Source organism: Rhipicephalus microplus, chromosome 2 (genome assembly GCF_043290135.1).
Source record: "Rhipicephalus microplus isolate Deutch F79 chromosome 2, USDA_Rmic, whole genome shotgun sequence".
Taxonomy (NCBI): Eukaryota; Metazoa; Arthropoda; class Arachnida; order Ixodida; family Ixodidae; genus Rhipicephalus; species Rhipicephalus microplus.
Window position 1 is genome coordinate 50,924,359 of NC_134701.1, and position 16,474 is coordinate 50,940,832.

A 16,474-nucleotide genomic window follows, 5' to 3' on the forward strand; every position below is an offset into this window, starting at 1 on the left:
GCATCCCAAAAAACTTATGTAGTACACATTTTTGTATCTTTTTTTCCGTTTTGGTTATGTTTTTTATGTGCCTTGCTTGCTTCTAAGATTTTCATTGTTTACCAATGGGGAGTACAATATATAGGTTTGCACAACGTATTTTATGAGTTGCATCACCAGCCTATAATTTCTGTTTTAGGGTTGAACTGCTGTTTTCATTTATTGTTTCTGCTTAGAAAATTGTGGCCATGGACCTCGTCAAGCCTTGCCGGCTTTTAGTGCATGGTCCTCAACTTTGAATGTTGAAATAAATTTGATTTGATCTGATCTGATTTGAATGCAGGCGAAAACTCAAGTAAGAGGAATTATTTACCACACCTTGGGCTCGTTGAGAAAACATCCTAAAGAAAGCATACATTACTGTGCCCATGTATTCAGCCAAATCTTGTAGTAGTGGATACCAAAAAGCAAAGAGCGAAGTTGCTGTTTTCTCACGTACCCTCTTTTGGAACAAATATCAGTGCTCACTTTTTTCGGAGTGCCTGCTGTTTGATGTCGAATAGCATGCTATTGGCTAATAGCTGACACAAATCAAAAGCAGCATTTGGGTCAGATGTGCTTCCGGCCTCATGGTGCTGCCGTGTGCTGGTGCCACGCACAGTAGTCTGCGAACATTCTACTGTAGCCACTCTCGAGCATGGCCCCGCCACGGTGGTCTAGTGGCTAAGGTACTCGGCTGCTGACCCGCAGGTCGCGGGTTCGAATCCTGGCTGTGGCGGCTGCATTTCCGATGGAGGCGGAAATGTTGTAGGCCGGTGTACTCAGATTTGGGTGCACGTTAAAGAACCCCAGGTGGTCAAAATTTCCGAAGCCCTCCACTACGGCGTCTCTCATAATCAAATGGTGGTTTTGGGACGTTAAACCCCACATATCAATCACTCTCGAGCATGAAGGAATTGCAATGGGAGAGCAGTTGGGTTTCATCACATGCTCTAACCTCTCTGCCATGCCTCCCTGTGTAGCTTCTACTAAGAACAAGTGATGAAAAAAAGTGTGCAAGAAAATCCCTGTTCATTCTTGATGGATACGAAACTTTTTGCACTACCACGACTTAGAAGAAAAACTTCACGCTTCAATAAGATTGTGAGAAAAAGAAATGCGTTCTAGCTGTGTGCTCATGCTTTTCTTTGTGACGGTAAGATTGTTCAGTGTGCATCATATATGATACAGTTGAACCCAACTGAAGAAGAGAAGGAGGAAGCGCAAAATATGGTATTATCAATATTGAACGCGGTCAAACCTAATTATTCTTTATATTGAACTATTTTCAAACGTCACAATGCTTCTGTGACAATTCACGGGCTCAAGCCTCAACTGGCATGTGTTCACACAGGTTTGTGTCGTGCATCCCGAGCAAAGCAGAGTTGGAACTGGAAGTGTCGCTACTTGAAGAGCACCTGTCGGGCTTGGGTTCGCCTGTCGTGTTCTGCCACAATGACCTGCTCGTCAAGAACATCATCTACCAAGAGAAACAGGGTAATTCTGTATTGACTTTCTTGGTGGTTTTGTTTTTTCCACACTTTCTTCGTGTTCTGGTTGCTGTGATAAATAGCTGTGAGGATCGCGTGTATTGTGCTGTGCTTGTTTCCTTTTTGTTGGCCGCAGAATACCAAAGGACGCAAAACAAAGCACAATGTAAAGGAAAAGTCTTGTTTGACCAATAAGCAGCGACTATTCCTAGTGACATCACTAGGTGCACCAGCTGATGTCATGAGCTTTAGGAGGGGACACACTGAAAAAGCAGGGAAGACCACTGACTGGCTTGATCTTAATCTTATGGCATTCTTGTAGTATGAGGTGCTGTTGCATTCAGTATATCTGATTGTGGCCTCATTGTGAACTCAATTTGCATGCCTACTTGAAATGTGGGAAAAAAGTGTCAGGGAGGTGGTTTAGAAGTGCTTCAACAGTTGTATTTCTGTTACAGGCAGAGTGATCTTCATTGACTTTGAGTATGCTGACAACAACTACCAGGCACTGGACATAGGGAACCACTTTTGTGAGTTTGGAGGTGAGTTGGAACTCACATGCACTTACACTGATATTGCTAATAATAGTGCTTAACAGCTGTTACGGCTTGCAAATTCAGTTTTTGTGCTTTCTCATGAGAAAAATGTAAGAGAGAAACAAGCAGGACTGGCAAAATTGTTTTGCCAAACTTGGTTGTGCTGTCACCTGTGGAAGCACTTCATGATGAACCAAAATAAATAAGCATGTAAGTCCTAGTTTCGGTGGTTGTCCTTTCGTCCATCATGCATCACCAACCTGCCCAAATCTTTATGTTGCAAACACTTCAGTGCAGTCTACTTGGTGACGGTACCCATTCTTTGAGCCTGCCATTTCATGTTACTGTATGGCACAGATTACAGTGACTCGAACAATTATAGTACTGTGAATATGTGCCGCATAAATAAAAATTTCTGACTTAGGAAATCATATTTTGTTCACTTATGAGGACAGTCTGTATAAATTTATTTATTCATTTATTTGACAATACTGCCAACTTCTGGTGAAGTCGTTTCAGATTGAGGTTACAATCATGAATAACACATAATAAACTTTTGAAACAAAAACAACTCGCTCAAGCAAAGCAAAAGGCATGAAATATAAAGAAAGGAACTTTGCATAATCAACTGGCAAGCATTGAGTCAAACATTACTATGCTGTCAGTTTCAACTGGGGCATTTCACTGAATGATCGTTTGCGGAAAGGAAGAAAACTTTAAAACATGATTAGCTGACTGATATGAAGCACTTGAAAGACTATGTCGCCTCTAGTACCGTAACCTGTTGAAAAATGCACATAATTGGATTCAGTCATTCTAGCGACGCAGGCGGCGCCATGTGGCCCGCCTCCGAAGCTCCCACACGCTGATAACAGTCTGCAACGCAATTCGGTGGGATTCAGAGTTCGTATCACAGTAATCATGGGCGCTCCTTCACGCACTGAGGCGCCGACGCATTGCGGCGGGCCCATGACCACGTATTCCTCTGCGACATACATTGTCGGGAATCGTAAAATTCGTAATAGAGCCTTTTTTCTCCCTCACAAACAAGCGCTAACGCAGACGAGCTTTGCCGCATCCAGACGATAGGATCAAGCGACCGCAGTAACCATTCTCCCTGAACAGGCGCTTGCAACGAAAAACAAAAGTATCAAAAGGCGCCCAGGACATGCCCTTACCCTCTAGCATGGTGTAAGATACAAATTGTTTATATCTTGGCTGTTAAATTGTTTATATCTTGGCATTAGTCTGTCGCATGCCACGCGACAGACTAATGCCTGCGCATATCGGGAGAATTCGAGACATCATAGTTGGGCTGCGAACCGCCGAGACGAATTCCTTTTCCTTATATAGCTGTCGCTGTGGTTCGTGCTGCGCTCCGAACAATCATTTAATATATTTGTGAAACTGGGAAGGATTCAAGGGGGAGGGGACGGAGGGCAGGGCGAGTGGTGAACTCGACCAAGAAGTTTTGATGTTTCAAGCGTTTCGTGTGAGCCGTGTAGTGTTGACGGTTAATCTTGAAAAATCGACTGATGGCGCTGTTCATGCACTGTTTTGAAAAGAGTCGCTGGGACGACGATCAGCGCTGGCGATCGTTTGAGTGATTTTGGAACAGAAATATTCGAGATGCATTCGAGGAATTGTAGGCTGCTGTTGCGATGGCCTAGTGGCGTAGGTACTCGGCTGCTCAACCACAGGTTGCTGGATCGAATCCCGGCGGCAGCTGCATTTTTGATGAAGGCAAAAATGCCGTAGGCCCGTGTGCTCAGATTCGGGTGTATGTTAAAGTACCTCAGGTGGTCTAAATTTTATATGGTGGTTTTTCTACTTTGAACTCCACATAGAAATCAATCTAATCAATCAGAATTGTGGGCTACACATATGTGGTGAGTATACGAGGACTCGAAGTGTTCTTCGTTGTGCACTTAGGCATGATTACACAAGTATTCTTGCATATCGCCCCCACCGAAATGTGGTAATTTGGAGTTAAACGCTCAGTGCCTGTGTCATTACCTAATGTTAATTAGAACTAACAGACAATGATGTCAAGGAAAGTATATCCGATATAATGCAAGGTAATAGTACTGTAAATGTGAAGAAAGAAAAGTGCACAAAAAGATAATTTGCAGCTTGTAAAAACTGAACCTGCGTGTGTTCAGTTTCCACAGCCTCGAAATGTTCCTGTACAATCTGTTATATATGCGATTGTATTTGTAATGCAGTAAGTTTGTTCGCGTTTTTTTAAATATCTTGTAAGTGATGTAATTTGTAATTGATACTTGCCGAGCGCACAAGTTTGTGTGATACAGAGCGGGCCCGAGGTGAACCATTGGCCCGAGTAAGGCTTCGGCAGCACACAACAATCCACACCTTCTTTTTTTTTGTTTTATCCAGCGGTGAGGCAAATTATGTGGGCGATTGCTTTTCTTTCATTCAAGCATGTCTGCGTCTCTTTATCGAGAGAAAGTAGAGTCTGCAGGGAAACTAAGAGGCCTGATGTCCTTTTCTAGTCCAGACACGCACACTTGCGAGATCGCCTCATCACCGTCTCGTCCGCCATTTTGACCTACTGTTGCGCTGCCTATAGTCGCTGGAATGGTAGAAAATTCTGCCTTTGAGGTATCCTTAGGACATTGTGACAAGAATAAAGTACTTGTTACGCTGTCTGCAATGTAACATTGCACAAATTTGTAGTCTCTGGTACATCGCTAATGTGTTGTTTCCAGAATCCCACAAGATGTAGTATGAATCTTAAACAAGAAAGTTGCCGCCTACCGATTAGTAGCACAAAGTTACAAGGCATTGTTCCAGAAATCGAACCTCAAACGAAAATGAGCTTTAGGTAGGGGTGTGCGAATATAGGAAATTTCAAATATTTTTTCTGATAGTGTTTGCTACTTGATTCGATTTGCACTGGAATTTCACTATTCAAAACTATTCGACTCCCAAAAACAAATAGTCAACATTGAATTGGCCCCATCAATTTTTTAACCCTTTACTGCCAAATGTCGCGAATTCGCGGCATACTGAACAACTTCGATCAAGCAAGTGATGGTATGTGTGCTGTCTTTAATGCCGGTTGTCAAGTACTCATGGGGAATGTTGCTTTCAGCATGAAAACTCTAGCGCCATCTAGTCCAAGGTATTTTTTGCTAGAAATAATTGTTTTGTAGCTGATGGCGAAAAGCACGGAGTGCATGGAAAAGCTCTCACTTCATTTTTTTCACCTGGGTGGCGTAAGTTCTATTTTCAATATTTTTATTTGTTTGATGTGGACGCACCAAAGAGGTGGAACACATGTTATGTAGTTCTGAAATACGTTTTTTGTTGCAAGGTCCTCGCTTCTGTGCCGTATGGAGAATTTGTGACGTACATAAAAGTATGCATTGAACTTGCGTTTTAGAGAATTCAACTGCGGAATCATGTAAAAGTTGCTATTTAGAGCTTGAAAATTAAAGCAATTATTATTTTGTTTGGCAGTTTCCGAATTTTCACCTTTTCACACTCTAGCACTGTGAAAAAGCTGCCTTTCAGTCTCCTGGACGGATGCACATAATTGACTAGAAAGAAGAAAAGGAATGAAAAAAGAATGCTGGTTCCGACATAGAGATGACAGATTTGGCAGGGATGAGGGCTCATTAGTGTTTTGAGTTTGAAATTTGGGCTAAAAGCCCGTAAATTGGACGCCAAAAACTTTTAGCATTCCAAATTTCAGATGTTCTATAATTTAACGTTTACGGGGCTGATTTGGATCGGCAGGCTTGAAGGGAGCGCACCTTTGTCCACCACATCCGATGTTGAAAGAGCAGGAGAAAATGAAAAAATAGCCTCTTTATCTTTCACGTGTAAAGTGTTCTCGGCAACAGATTAATTCCACTAACTAAATCATGTCCATTTATAGTATTTGGCCTCCACATTGCCTGATTCTTGATAAGACAACTGTGAAACACCCCTCCACCAGTAATTCATTAACTTAACAAGCAGAAACATTTTCATGTTGCTGTCTCATAAAAGTATGCTTAGGAATGCTTTTCAACTAGTTTTTTCTGCAATTTCGCTTCGAACTATTGGACAAACATTTTAAAATATTCGATAAATATTCAATTCTATTTTCACTCACACTTGACGATTCGAATTTGCTTTGCACCTAAAGTTTTGCTATTCCCACCGCTCTAGTTTTGAGCACTTCAGGGGTGCTGCTTGTCCATCTATGCATCTCGTGTTCACGCTCGCGGCAACGAGCTCACTACAGGCCATAACAGGGCTATCAATTCTCAAGCCCGGGTTAAAATGAATGAAGAGTTCTTAATATAACATAATTAAACCAAATAGCCAAGAAGTAATCGCTAAATTGAACTAAAATTGCTAAAAACATTTAAAAACCCTGCAGCTGGCTATGGCACCATGCAAAATAGGGTGCCAACAGGTGAGCAAGTGCCCTTTCTTTTCTCTACGCTTCCTCGAAGCCACTGCGCATCTTTAGGGGGAAACCACCCGGACTGAACTTGCTGTGGACAGCATGTGCCAAAATAAGCATAAAATCAATAAAGTGCAGCAAAAAGTAGCGCACAGCTAGAGAACCCGTGCTGTGGACACAAAGCTTCCCTCAAACAGTGGCGACTCTGGAAACGGCAATCGCCTGTGCTATGCACTTCCTCACGTTTCACAGCAGTGGAGCTGGCATGTATTTTTTTTTCATTAGAAACCTCCTCTGTACTTCTCTGTAACTTTAGGCTGCAAGTTTGTGGAGGGCAATTTTTTATGTACTTGTACATCATTGTTGACTTTCATTGCACCATGTATTTTTTTCAGGTGTGGAGCGTTTTGACAGCTCCCTCTATCCAGACCGCGAGTTCCAGCTTTGTTGGTTGCAGCACTACCTGGACGAGTGGCACAGGCTAGCAGGCAGGGGCGAGTGTGCCTCCTCCCGTGATGTGGAAGTGCTGTACGTCCAAGTGAACAAGTTTGCCCTGGTGAGTTCAGACAATGGCCACTAGTTGTGTTTGTATTTGGCAGTCATCCAGAAAAGCTAAGAATTGAGAAATTTCCAACAGAGATTAAACACTTCTCTCATAATAGTAACACTTAATAGATCTACTTTCTTTAATGGTGTTACTGCTGGCTAATATGCTGGCCCATTGATTGTCCGTATAGATGTTTAATTGTATTTATTTGTCTAGATCACCTATTACCAAATACACCTGTGGAATGGCTGCAGGTTTTGCTTACCAATGTTTATGCGGAAAATTAAACTTGTGGCCTTCACAACAAGAAAACGGCTCAAGTGTGTTTTTTTTTTTTAACATTTTCAGCAGCACTTGGTTTTATTAATTTACAGTACTTGCTTGTACAGGGGAAGGAAAAAAAAAAGACGTGTCATTTACATGCCATTGCACAAATGTTATTTCTGAGCCTCCTCTTCCTTCTGCAAACTTGTCGTGTTCTCTGTGCCAGATAAGGCCGTTTTCTCTCCCATCAAGCTCATTGGACATTCCTGTGACCTTGAATCTCATGTCCGCTGTTCTAAAATGACAGGACTCCACGCTTGCGGAATTCAGTGGCACATTTTCAAAATTGCAGCCACAGAGAGAGAAATAAACGTTTATTTAGAAACAGTGTTCCAAGCGAGGCCCGGTATCACCCTACAGCGGGAGGGTTCCCTAGTTCAGAAACCCTCTGGCTTCGACTGCCCTCTTGGCTCTGGCGACGAGTTGTTGCTGGTCTTCCAGGTCTTCAAGGACGAGCTTGGCCTTCCACGTTTTGATTAGGTGGACGTCGTTCATTCTTGCTGCTTGGTCCCGCTTCGGTTGCATGTCGTGGTTTGCATGGCACTGGCATTCCAGGAGCAAGTGTGCGAAGTTGTCCGGTACACTGCAGAGCGGGCACATGTAGCCATGTGAACACTGTCGAAATTTGGGCTTGTTGGTGCATTGTGACGACTGAAAATAGCGCTAAAAAACGAGGACACAAGAAGAGGACACACAGCACAGGCGCTAACTTCCAACATAATGTTTATTACCACCGCACGCTCGCCTATATCAAAAAAAAAAAAAATCACATGACATGAAAGATGCGCACAAAAAATTAATTTCTTAGAAAATACAATTCTTTATCACTAAGCGTAAGAGAGGGAGTGCTGACGCACTTAGACCCCAGTGAAGCGATAGCCTCAGCCTCAATAATCTCTCTAGTAAGCTTATCGAACATTCTCTTGATAACTGTGCATGCATTGAATATCGGCGCGCAGCCGCAGGATTTACAATGTATGGCCAACCAACTCCCCTGGCCGTTTTTCACATTATTACAATGTTCTCTTAATCGATCATTAAGGCAACGGCCCGTCTGTCCAATGTACTCTTTACCACAAGAAAGCGGGATGCGATAAACAACGCATATGATGCTGGGGACATAAACAGTTCGATGCTTCTTACTAAATTCTTTGGGTTTTTCGTCACGGTTATGAAGGCCACAAAGGCTGACCAACTTCTTGGGAGCCGAAAAGACAACCCTAACTTCAGAGCGCTTAGCTAATTTCTTTAGGTTGTGCGATATCTTGTGAAAGTACGGTATGACGACTAGGTGCTTCGGTTTCTCGGCATCACGACTCGCTGTACATCCTGGGTTGCGAAGCGTACGAAGCAAGCTTTCTGCAACTGAAGTTTGGACGTGCATAGGATAACCTGCTTTCAACAAACGGTCTGACTGATTATGAAAACTATTGGCGATTTCGTGCTCACAAGATTTGCTTAAAGCATGACGAAAACAATGACTGATGATGCCTCTTTTCACTAGTTTAGAGTGAGCTGATTGGTAAGGAAGGACCGGTTTGTTCGTACGTGGTTGGTAAGCCCAACATATGCGGTTAGGATGAAAGGTGAAGAGGACATCGAGGAATTTTATGGCATTGCTCTCAGGCAGTTCGTGTGTGAGAGTCAAGGGTTTAAAACACTCCGAAAAATGTGAAATTATTTTTGCCAAACCTGCCTCGTCCGCTACCGTGTCATTAGTTAATAAAGTAAGATAGTCATCGACATACCGGAACACTTTTTTTATCTTCAAATTATCAAGATGTAGGTAAATCGATCTGTCAATTCTACTTAAAAATATGTCGCTTAAAATGGGCGCAATGCAAGACCCGATACAGATTCCGCCATTTTGAATAAAAGGCTTGTCATCCCATGAAATGTAGGTCGTCTTGAGATAAAATGATAAAAGTTCTAAAAACCGACTTACAGGAACACCACACTCGGTTTGAAATCTAACAGAGCCAAACAAATCTATGCACTCTTCAACCGCAGGAAGCAACTGATTATGGGGAATAGAATAATAAAAATCAGTCACGTCGACTGAAAAACCATAAACATGCTCATCAACACAAGTTTTCACATAATCTATGACTTGATCAGAATTTTTTACAATGAAAGGATCATCAACGTCAAGCCGGTTCAACTGTTCTTGCAAAAAAGTAGCAATCGATTTCTGCCAAGTATCACATTCTGAAACAATTACCCTAAAAGGCATATTGCTCTTGTGAGTCTTTGCATTAAAAAACACTTTTAAAAAGTCATGCTTACTATTTGTGATGCCACCGACAACTCGAGGGAGGTCAAGGTCTTTGCATAGCTTTTTTGCTTCCGATTTAACTTTTTCGATGCGGACGTCTTCGCGAGAGGAGAAAACAGAGCTTACAGCAGTGTGAGCCTTAGAACCAAACAGTCCCAGAGTCAGGATGGCGAAGCCATCCTGACTCTGGGACTGTTTCATCTGAACTCTATGTTCAGATGAAAACTGTTTATTTGGCCAAACTTGTGGTCAGTAAATGAAACGTCAGTTTACAGCATCACACTGGCATTGATAAGCACAGACTGCAGGGCGAATTGGTAATTCATCTTAACTGAGTGCGCAAAAAAATTTGATGCACAAAAGATAGACACCTGGACGCAGTGCACACTAACAACTGAAACTTTATTTGAGAAAACAGACATATATATGCGGTTACAAGAACACGTGCGGTGAAAAAAAATGATTAGATGAGCAGGCAGATTGAATTAATAATGCGCTTCCAGAAAAGCCATATCAGTGGTAACATAACCGAAGGTTGCGCGACACATGGATCACCAGCTTTTTTTATGAGATATGCCTCTTCAATTTCCCGCGCTACCTTGTCCCGGAACCTAGCCTTAACTAACGCTATATCTCTAGCACCTAGTGACCCACTGTTTTAAAAAATACAAGATAATCAAAGTGAATGATCCTCACTACAGACTGCTACGAGAGTACCATCTTAGCTGCAAACGCTCAAACTCTTCGTTTACGAAGATGGTGAATCTTTGCTTAAAAGAAAAGAGGTACGAAACAAGGAATACAGAAAGTGGAAAGCTCCTTACTTCCACACTAATTATGGTTTTCAGATGTTTCGATGTACTCTTCCAAGAATTCTGAATAAATATGTTAACAATGGTATAGATGTGTCTCATTTAGGTGCCACAGAATTAGTGGCTCTTTTCGTTGTGTAAACTATGTAGTAATTTCTTTAGGTGCAGAAGATTGCATCAGGTCTCTTTCTTGTGAAAGCTATGTATAAACCACGTTTTTAGTTTTTCTTTTAGGACATGATCTTTACTCAAAACAATGTGACAGTTTCAGGGGGTAAAAAAAAAGTATATCATATGTTTAGATGCTCTTCAGCTGCTGCCATTGTTCACAAAGGATCCCTCAAGCCGTCATTACAGCTTTTCCCTCCCCCTCTTGTTACACTGTACTGTGACAAATCAAATAGAGCAATCAAGAAATCCTAACCTAAACACTTGCTGCCTAGACGGCCGGCAACAGTTTAGGCAGCATTTGCATGGCAGTTGCAAGTAGTATGGAAGGTGAGCGGCATGGCAAGGGTACTTGCCAGGTCAGGCATAGGGCCAAAGAGGTCGACAGTGCTGTCGATGTGGTGTACCGCACTCCGCTGTTGTGTGGGAAGTTTTATTTTGGACATACGGGGCGTTGTATCAATAATCACAAAGCTTCATTGAAGGGACAACCATGCTCTAACCCAGTGGTTCTCAGCCATGGATGTGTCGGGCGCACCCCTTGTGGTCTGGTGGAAGTGATGGGGGACAACTTGGAGCAGAGGGAGGGGGGATATAGTATAGGTAAATCAAAGTCGAAACAGGTGGCTTTTGTTTCTGCCAAAAGCATCAAACAAACGTGCCCCTTCATTTCAGACAGTTCATCAATATGTGGCACAGTCGCAATTAAACAGAGTTGCATAGGTAGAAAATTCAAAGTGTAAAAAAAAAAGTGGCTGAGGATTTCGGGAATCTTAGGCCCGTATTCACAAACGCTCCTCCACTCGACCCTTCACTCGAAACGCTCCTTAAGTGGCATTTTCCCATTCACAAACCGCCCTTCACTTGAAACGCTTCCTTCACTTGAAGAAATCTTGAGCGTTTCCTCGAGATTGTCAAAGAAGCGATCGAGCTACCTTGAATCGTCCCTCGAGTGAAATATTTGCGCCAGCATCACGTCCATGGCGGAGCCTGTCTCACTTTGACGGCGTTTCTCGATCAAGTAGGCTGCCACCGCCGCGTTCTTTTGACAATGACGGTGCGCGTTTACTACGCAGCTGTCTTCGAACGGTTCAGCAACAGCTACTGTGGCGCCGGGACAAGCGGGCGTGGTGTCAAAAGGAGCCCTCACCAGTGCCGTGATGTGTTGCATTCCGTGCATGAGCCAGTGGATTACCTGCCTTCGGGTGTGCGTATACTCTTCGTGCGAGTGCTCCATGACTTACTGCGGATTCCAGTGCTTTGAAGTGTTTTGATGAAGCTCGCACACCGCATCAGTTCAAGCGTGATGCGAAAGCTTGACAAGCAAGCGGCATAGCAAACTTTTGATGCGCTGGGTTCACCGTACTTTAAAGTGGCTTCCTCTCCGGTGAACCTTTGCTGCCCTAGCCGAAATTTACGACGAAGCACACCTCCGTTAGACGACCATCTGTACCAATGAGAAGGTAAGGTGTCCTGTGTTTTTTTATTTTTTTCCTGCTTCGGTCAGATTACTATTAAAAACAGTTTAAGAAAAGCACAACACAATACACTGGGCGCAATGAGTGTGCTGCTGTAGCTACTACGCGTGAAACATAGCTTCTTTATACAGTGTTTATGCAGCTCACAATACCAATGAACAACCAAGTACACATTTAGGGGATCAAGCAGATCATAATGCTCTGTGAAACCTGCATGTACGCAAAAGTGCGTCGAGTGTCGTATGAAAACGCAAACATATGAAATATAAATACAGCAGATACATAATGAGATTGTTTTTTTTTTAATTTAACCCCATTCCTACCACCCGAAGAAGAATTGCTGGCTATGGCACTGATTCGTGCAATTAGATAATGAAATTATATACCCATATGCCTGGTCAGCTGCCCAAGTGCCTGAGCCAAACATATGTCAAAATAATCAAAGCTCAATACTTCAGCCATGTCTGTTCTTGAACGCGAGACATACTAATGAATGTGTGCACAGCTAGAAATAAAGAAAAATGCGGCTTTTGTATCCAAGCTATTACACTTCTCTAATATTATTTCTTGCCTCTTTTGTGCAGGGGACCAGCTGCCGACAGAAGAACACAGAGAAAAGGCCTCCTAGAATCTGCCGTATTATCAATGCATTGCAGAGTTTGTACGACTGTATACAAAAGCACAAAAACAGCAGTGAATGCGTGCAGCTACACTGCATTAGGCGCGCTATATATGGTGTCTACTTCCTTAATCTTATTTATGATGTCCTCCGAGCTCGTACTTTATCTTTACAGTGTGTAGGTTGCATATGTTTGATTGATGAACACTTTTCATTTGCATTCTTATGTTTGCCACGTTGCTCCTCATCAGCCACATGTAATAGAGGTCCATTTGCCATTCACAACTTCTGTTTTGTGCATTTATCAATACATAATTATCGTCGTGTTTGTCTTTTCATGATGAGACAGGACTGCAAAAACCACTTCTCCGATTCTACAGGAAAGCAGTTCTAGGAAAATGAAGCTTGTTTTATATAAAGCAGCACCACTCCTCTTCCACGGAACTGAGATGGCGTGGTTCTAACTGGTAGACTTGCTAATGATGCAGCAATAGCGGATATTTTATTTACAGGGTTCTGACCAGATGTATCCGCGATGACTGCAATACTCTTGAGCATTTTTCATCGCTTTGTTGCACTGGTCTTCAATAAATCAGCAGAATAATATACGCTGCTCTTGATGACACTTTCTCGAAGGTTGAGAGAACCCACAGGATAGTTTTTAAAACAGAACAGCGCCAAAAGTCAGACGCGGCTTCAATTTTATGATTTCCAAAAAAATAAAACATCCTCTATAATTTATGTTGTGCCGCGGCTTTGGAATGCAGCACAGACATTACGATCCTTTTCAACAGGTATTTCCAGTAGTTATATTGCAAATAAAATCCAAAACATTAGTGCGAAGGTCATTCATGCACTAACGATTGTCCTTTTGAGCATGCAGATGAAGGAGACGGGAAAAAAATTTAAGACGTTGCCGCTGTGTGAACTTGGAGACAGGAGCTACAAAAATTTGAAGGTTACTTCTATGCAAATCTGTCAAATTAGACGCATTCACAAATGCAGGGCAAATAGAAAAACAATGCAAAAACAATAACTTATTCCTTGAAAGTTTAAAATGTTAAAGTTCACACACACACACACACACCAGTCCTTGTTAACCAACTATATATGTTACTAAATGAAGAAAACAACTTTAAAATGTATTTTTCGCCAATAGTGAAAGAAAGGCACACGATCGCTTTTCTTAACTTGTGTAGCAGTCTAATTCGAACGCTCAGCCACGAGTATAACATGCCTAGTTTTTAACGCTACCCTGGTATAACCTTGAATATCAGTTGCGAGCAATGTCTTGCAAATTTCCTATTATACGCAGAGGAACAACTACGAAAGCGCCACGGTTAAATTCGCAGTAAATGAGAAAAATAAACATTGCACAGGCCCCCTGAAATTAGGAACTGTGCACGTACTCCCGTAGCGAGAACGAATTTACGTACGAGTAATCCTTATACATAATGCGGTGGTGAATGCTAAAAGCACGCCAACATACTGTGATAGATAGTAAAAAATACTCATTCCACCGCGTTATACATTCGGTGGCTACATTAGTGATCAGAAGGATCTCAGTAAAGCAAAAGTAAACAAAGCAACAAACCAGCTATTGCGCTTCCTGTTATCACTCACGTAGTTCGTTAGTCACCCCGGCGAAAGTAGGCTCTCAAACGACACACATGCAGACACTACCGTAAATAGAAACTGCAATTATTAGCACAATTATTAGGCGCATACAAGACAAAAACTAAGCAGGTAGACACGTTCAGCAGCAGACGAAATGCCATCAGCTGTTCGTTCAGCTGCCTGGGTTCGACTGTTGCCAGACTTGAAGGAGGGTTTCGCTAACTCTATCAGCACAAGGCTTAAGAAAACAACACTACCACTCTAAATGCATGTATTTTGCTGTAATGTCAATTTAGAAAAAAGAATAACTAGAAAAGGCGTTCTCTTATAGTACATAGATAGGCAATTCTTAACCACAATTGCGAATACTCTCGTTATTAGGCGCTTTTCTCGGCGCATGCAGTTCACTCAAGTGAAGGGAGCATTTCCAAGGCCTCCCTTAGCGAAGGAAGTGTGGAGGAGCGTTCATGAAACGCAGCGGCCCCTTGAGTGGAGGAGCACACTCCACCTTGACTTCGTCAAGTCGAGGGGAGCCCTTGAGTGAAGGAGCGTTTGTGAATACGGGCCTTAGAAATGACTTCGCGGACCCCCTTGGATCCGCAGACTCCCATTTGAGAACCACTGCTCTAACCTATCATCGCATTGTAGAGAATGCTGCTGCACGCCCTTGTTTGGGGATACGGCAGTTAAACCTAGATTCAGGGACAAGGTAGCGCGAGAAATTGAAGAGGCGTATCTCATCAATAAAGCTGGTAATTCACATGTCGCGCAACCCTTGGTTACGTTACTTTTCGCTGAAGTAGCTTTTTTGGAAGCGCATCATTAGTACAATCTGTCTGCTCATCTAATCATTTTCTTTCACCGCACGTCTTCTCGTGACAGCACATATTTGTCTGTTTTTTTTTAAAATAAAGTTTCAGTTGTTAGTGTGCGCTGTATCTAGGTTTCTCTCTTTTGTACTTCAGATTTTTTTCGCGCACTCAGTTAAGATGGCATTGGTATGGCGAACAGAGCATCAGCCGTCAATCAACTGACAAGTGGTGAAGCGTGTCGGCATTTATGCATGTGCTGTTGAATATTCTAGTTTTATCACTGGTCGTCGCGAAAGCTCTGGAAGAAGCTTGAGTGTTCGCGTATCGCGTGCAATCCTAACAGAATGATCTACACTCAAACCTTGATACAGTAGAATCTCGATGATACAATTGTATACGATTCCCGAATTTGTATGAACCAACAACAAGTTAAAATTGATCTTGAAGATAAACAAGAACTTTATTGGGGTCAACTACTTCTTTCTGAAAAATGTGTATGATGTTCTTTTCAACTTTCCTGCTTTGACCGGCTCTCAATATAGTGCCGCGGTTTTCTCACTCATGCTATAAGGTGCGTTCACACTTAGCATCAAAGAGAGCGTAAGCAGCAGAACTTTTTGAAAATTCACTCGCCTCGCTGCCTCAGCGGTCGAAAAAACGCGCCGAGAAGTCGATATGAAAAAATTAGTCCAATAGAATTCACATTCTAGAATTCCAGCGAAAACGCCAGAGCGGTCGCAAAACCACATCTGTGCTCATCGAAAATGTTCACATTTATTCTGCCCCGTGTATGCATTCCACCGCCGCCATCTTCGCCTCATGAGAATTTATTCCTGAGCATTAAAACCCCCACCGAATTTTAGTGATCCATGCAAAGCACAGAAAAGAAACAGTTTACGCATTTACACATGTTGTTTCGGGAGGTATGTCGGAAGAAACGACACCTGACGCACCGGCATCGGCGGCGACGAATTCAGCCGGCAGTGTAAAAGAGAGACATATTAGGGCATGCCAACTCGCTGCTGCCGCACCTTCTCCTTTTTCTGCTGTTCGCAGCGATCTTAATCCGAACCAGGCTCTTGATGAATGCGTCTTATTTAAGGTTGTGAGCTCTGGCGTGCTGCGTGGGTAATTCACGATTGTGGCGCCGTGAGCCGCCGCACCCCCCCGCCCCCTCTCTGACGCCTCGGCTGCCATCTTGAATGTACAGATGGTTGATTACATCACGTGGTTTGAGAGCTAGCACAGGCGGTGTAGCCAAAGTTGTAGCAGAAAGGCGATCCCCTATTGCGTGGCGGCAAAATTGATCTCAGACCGATTTTTTCGCATTGACTTCACGGCATCGTTTTTCGGCCACG

The 16,474-nt window shown here is 42.8% G+C and overlaps 1 protein-coding gene across 3 annotated transcripts in view; it reads left to right on the forward strand.

The window, feature by feature from the left end:
* Window positions 1-16,474, forward strand: part of eas (ethanolamine kinase 1) — a 155,316-nt gene that overhangs the window by 97,800 nt on the left and 41,042 nt on the right. For 2 of the 3 annotated variants that reach the window (XM_075886453.1, XM_037420169.2), the window contains 3 exons: window positions 1,373-1,515; window positions 1,967-2,050; window positions 6,860-7,020. In XM_075886453.1, coding sequence (XP_075742568.1) covers window positions 1,373-1,515; window positions 1,967-2,050; window positions 6,860-7,020 — 388 coding nt within the window. Of the gene's footprint in view, window positions 1-1,372; window positions 1,516-1,966; window positions 2,051-6,859; window positions 7,021-10,311; window positions 10,511-16,474 lie in introns of those variants that run through there. The other variant, XM_075886454.1, reaches the window with a different exon arrangement.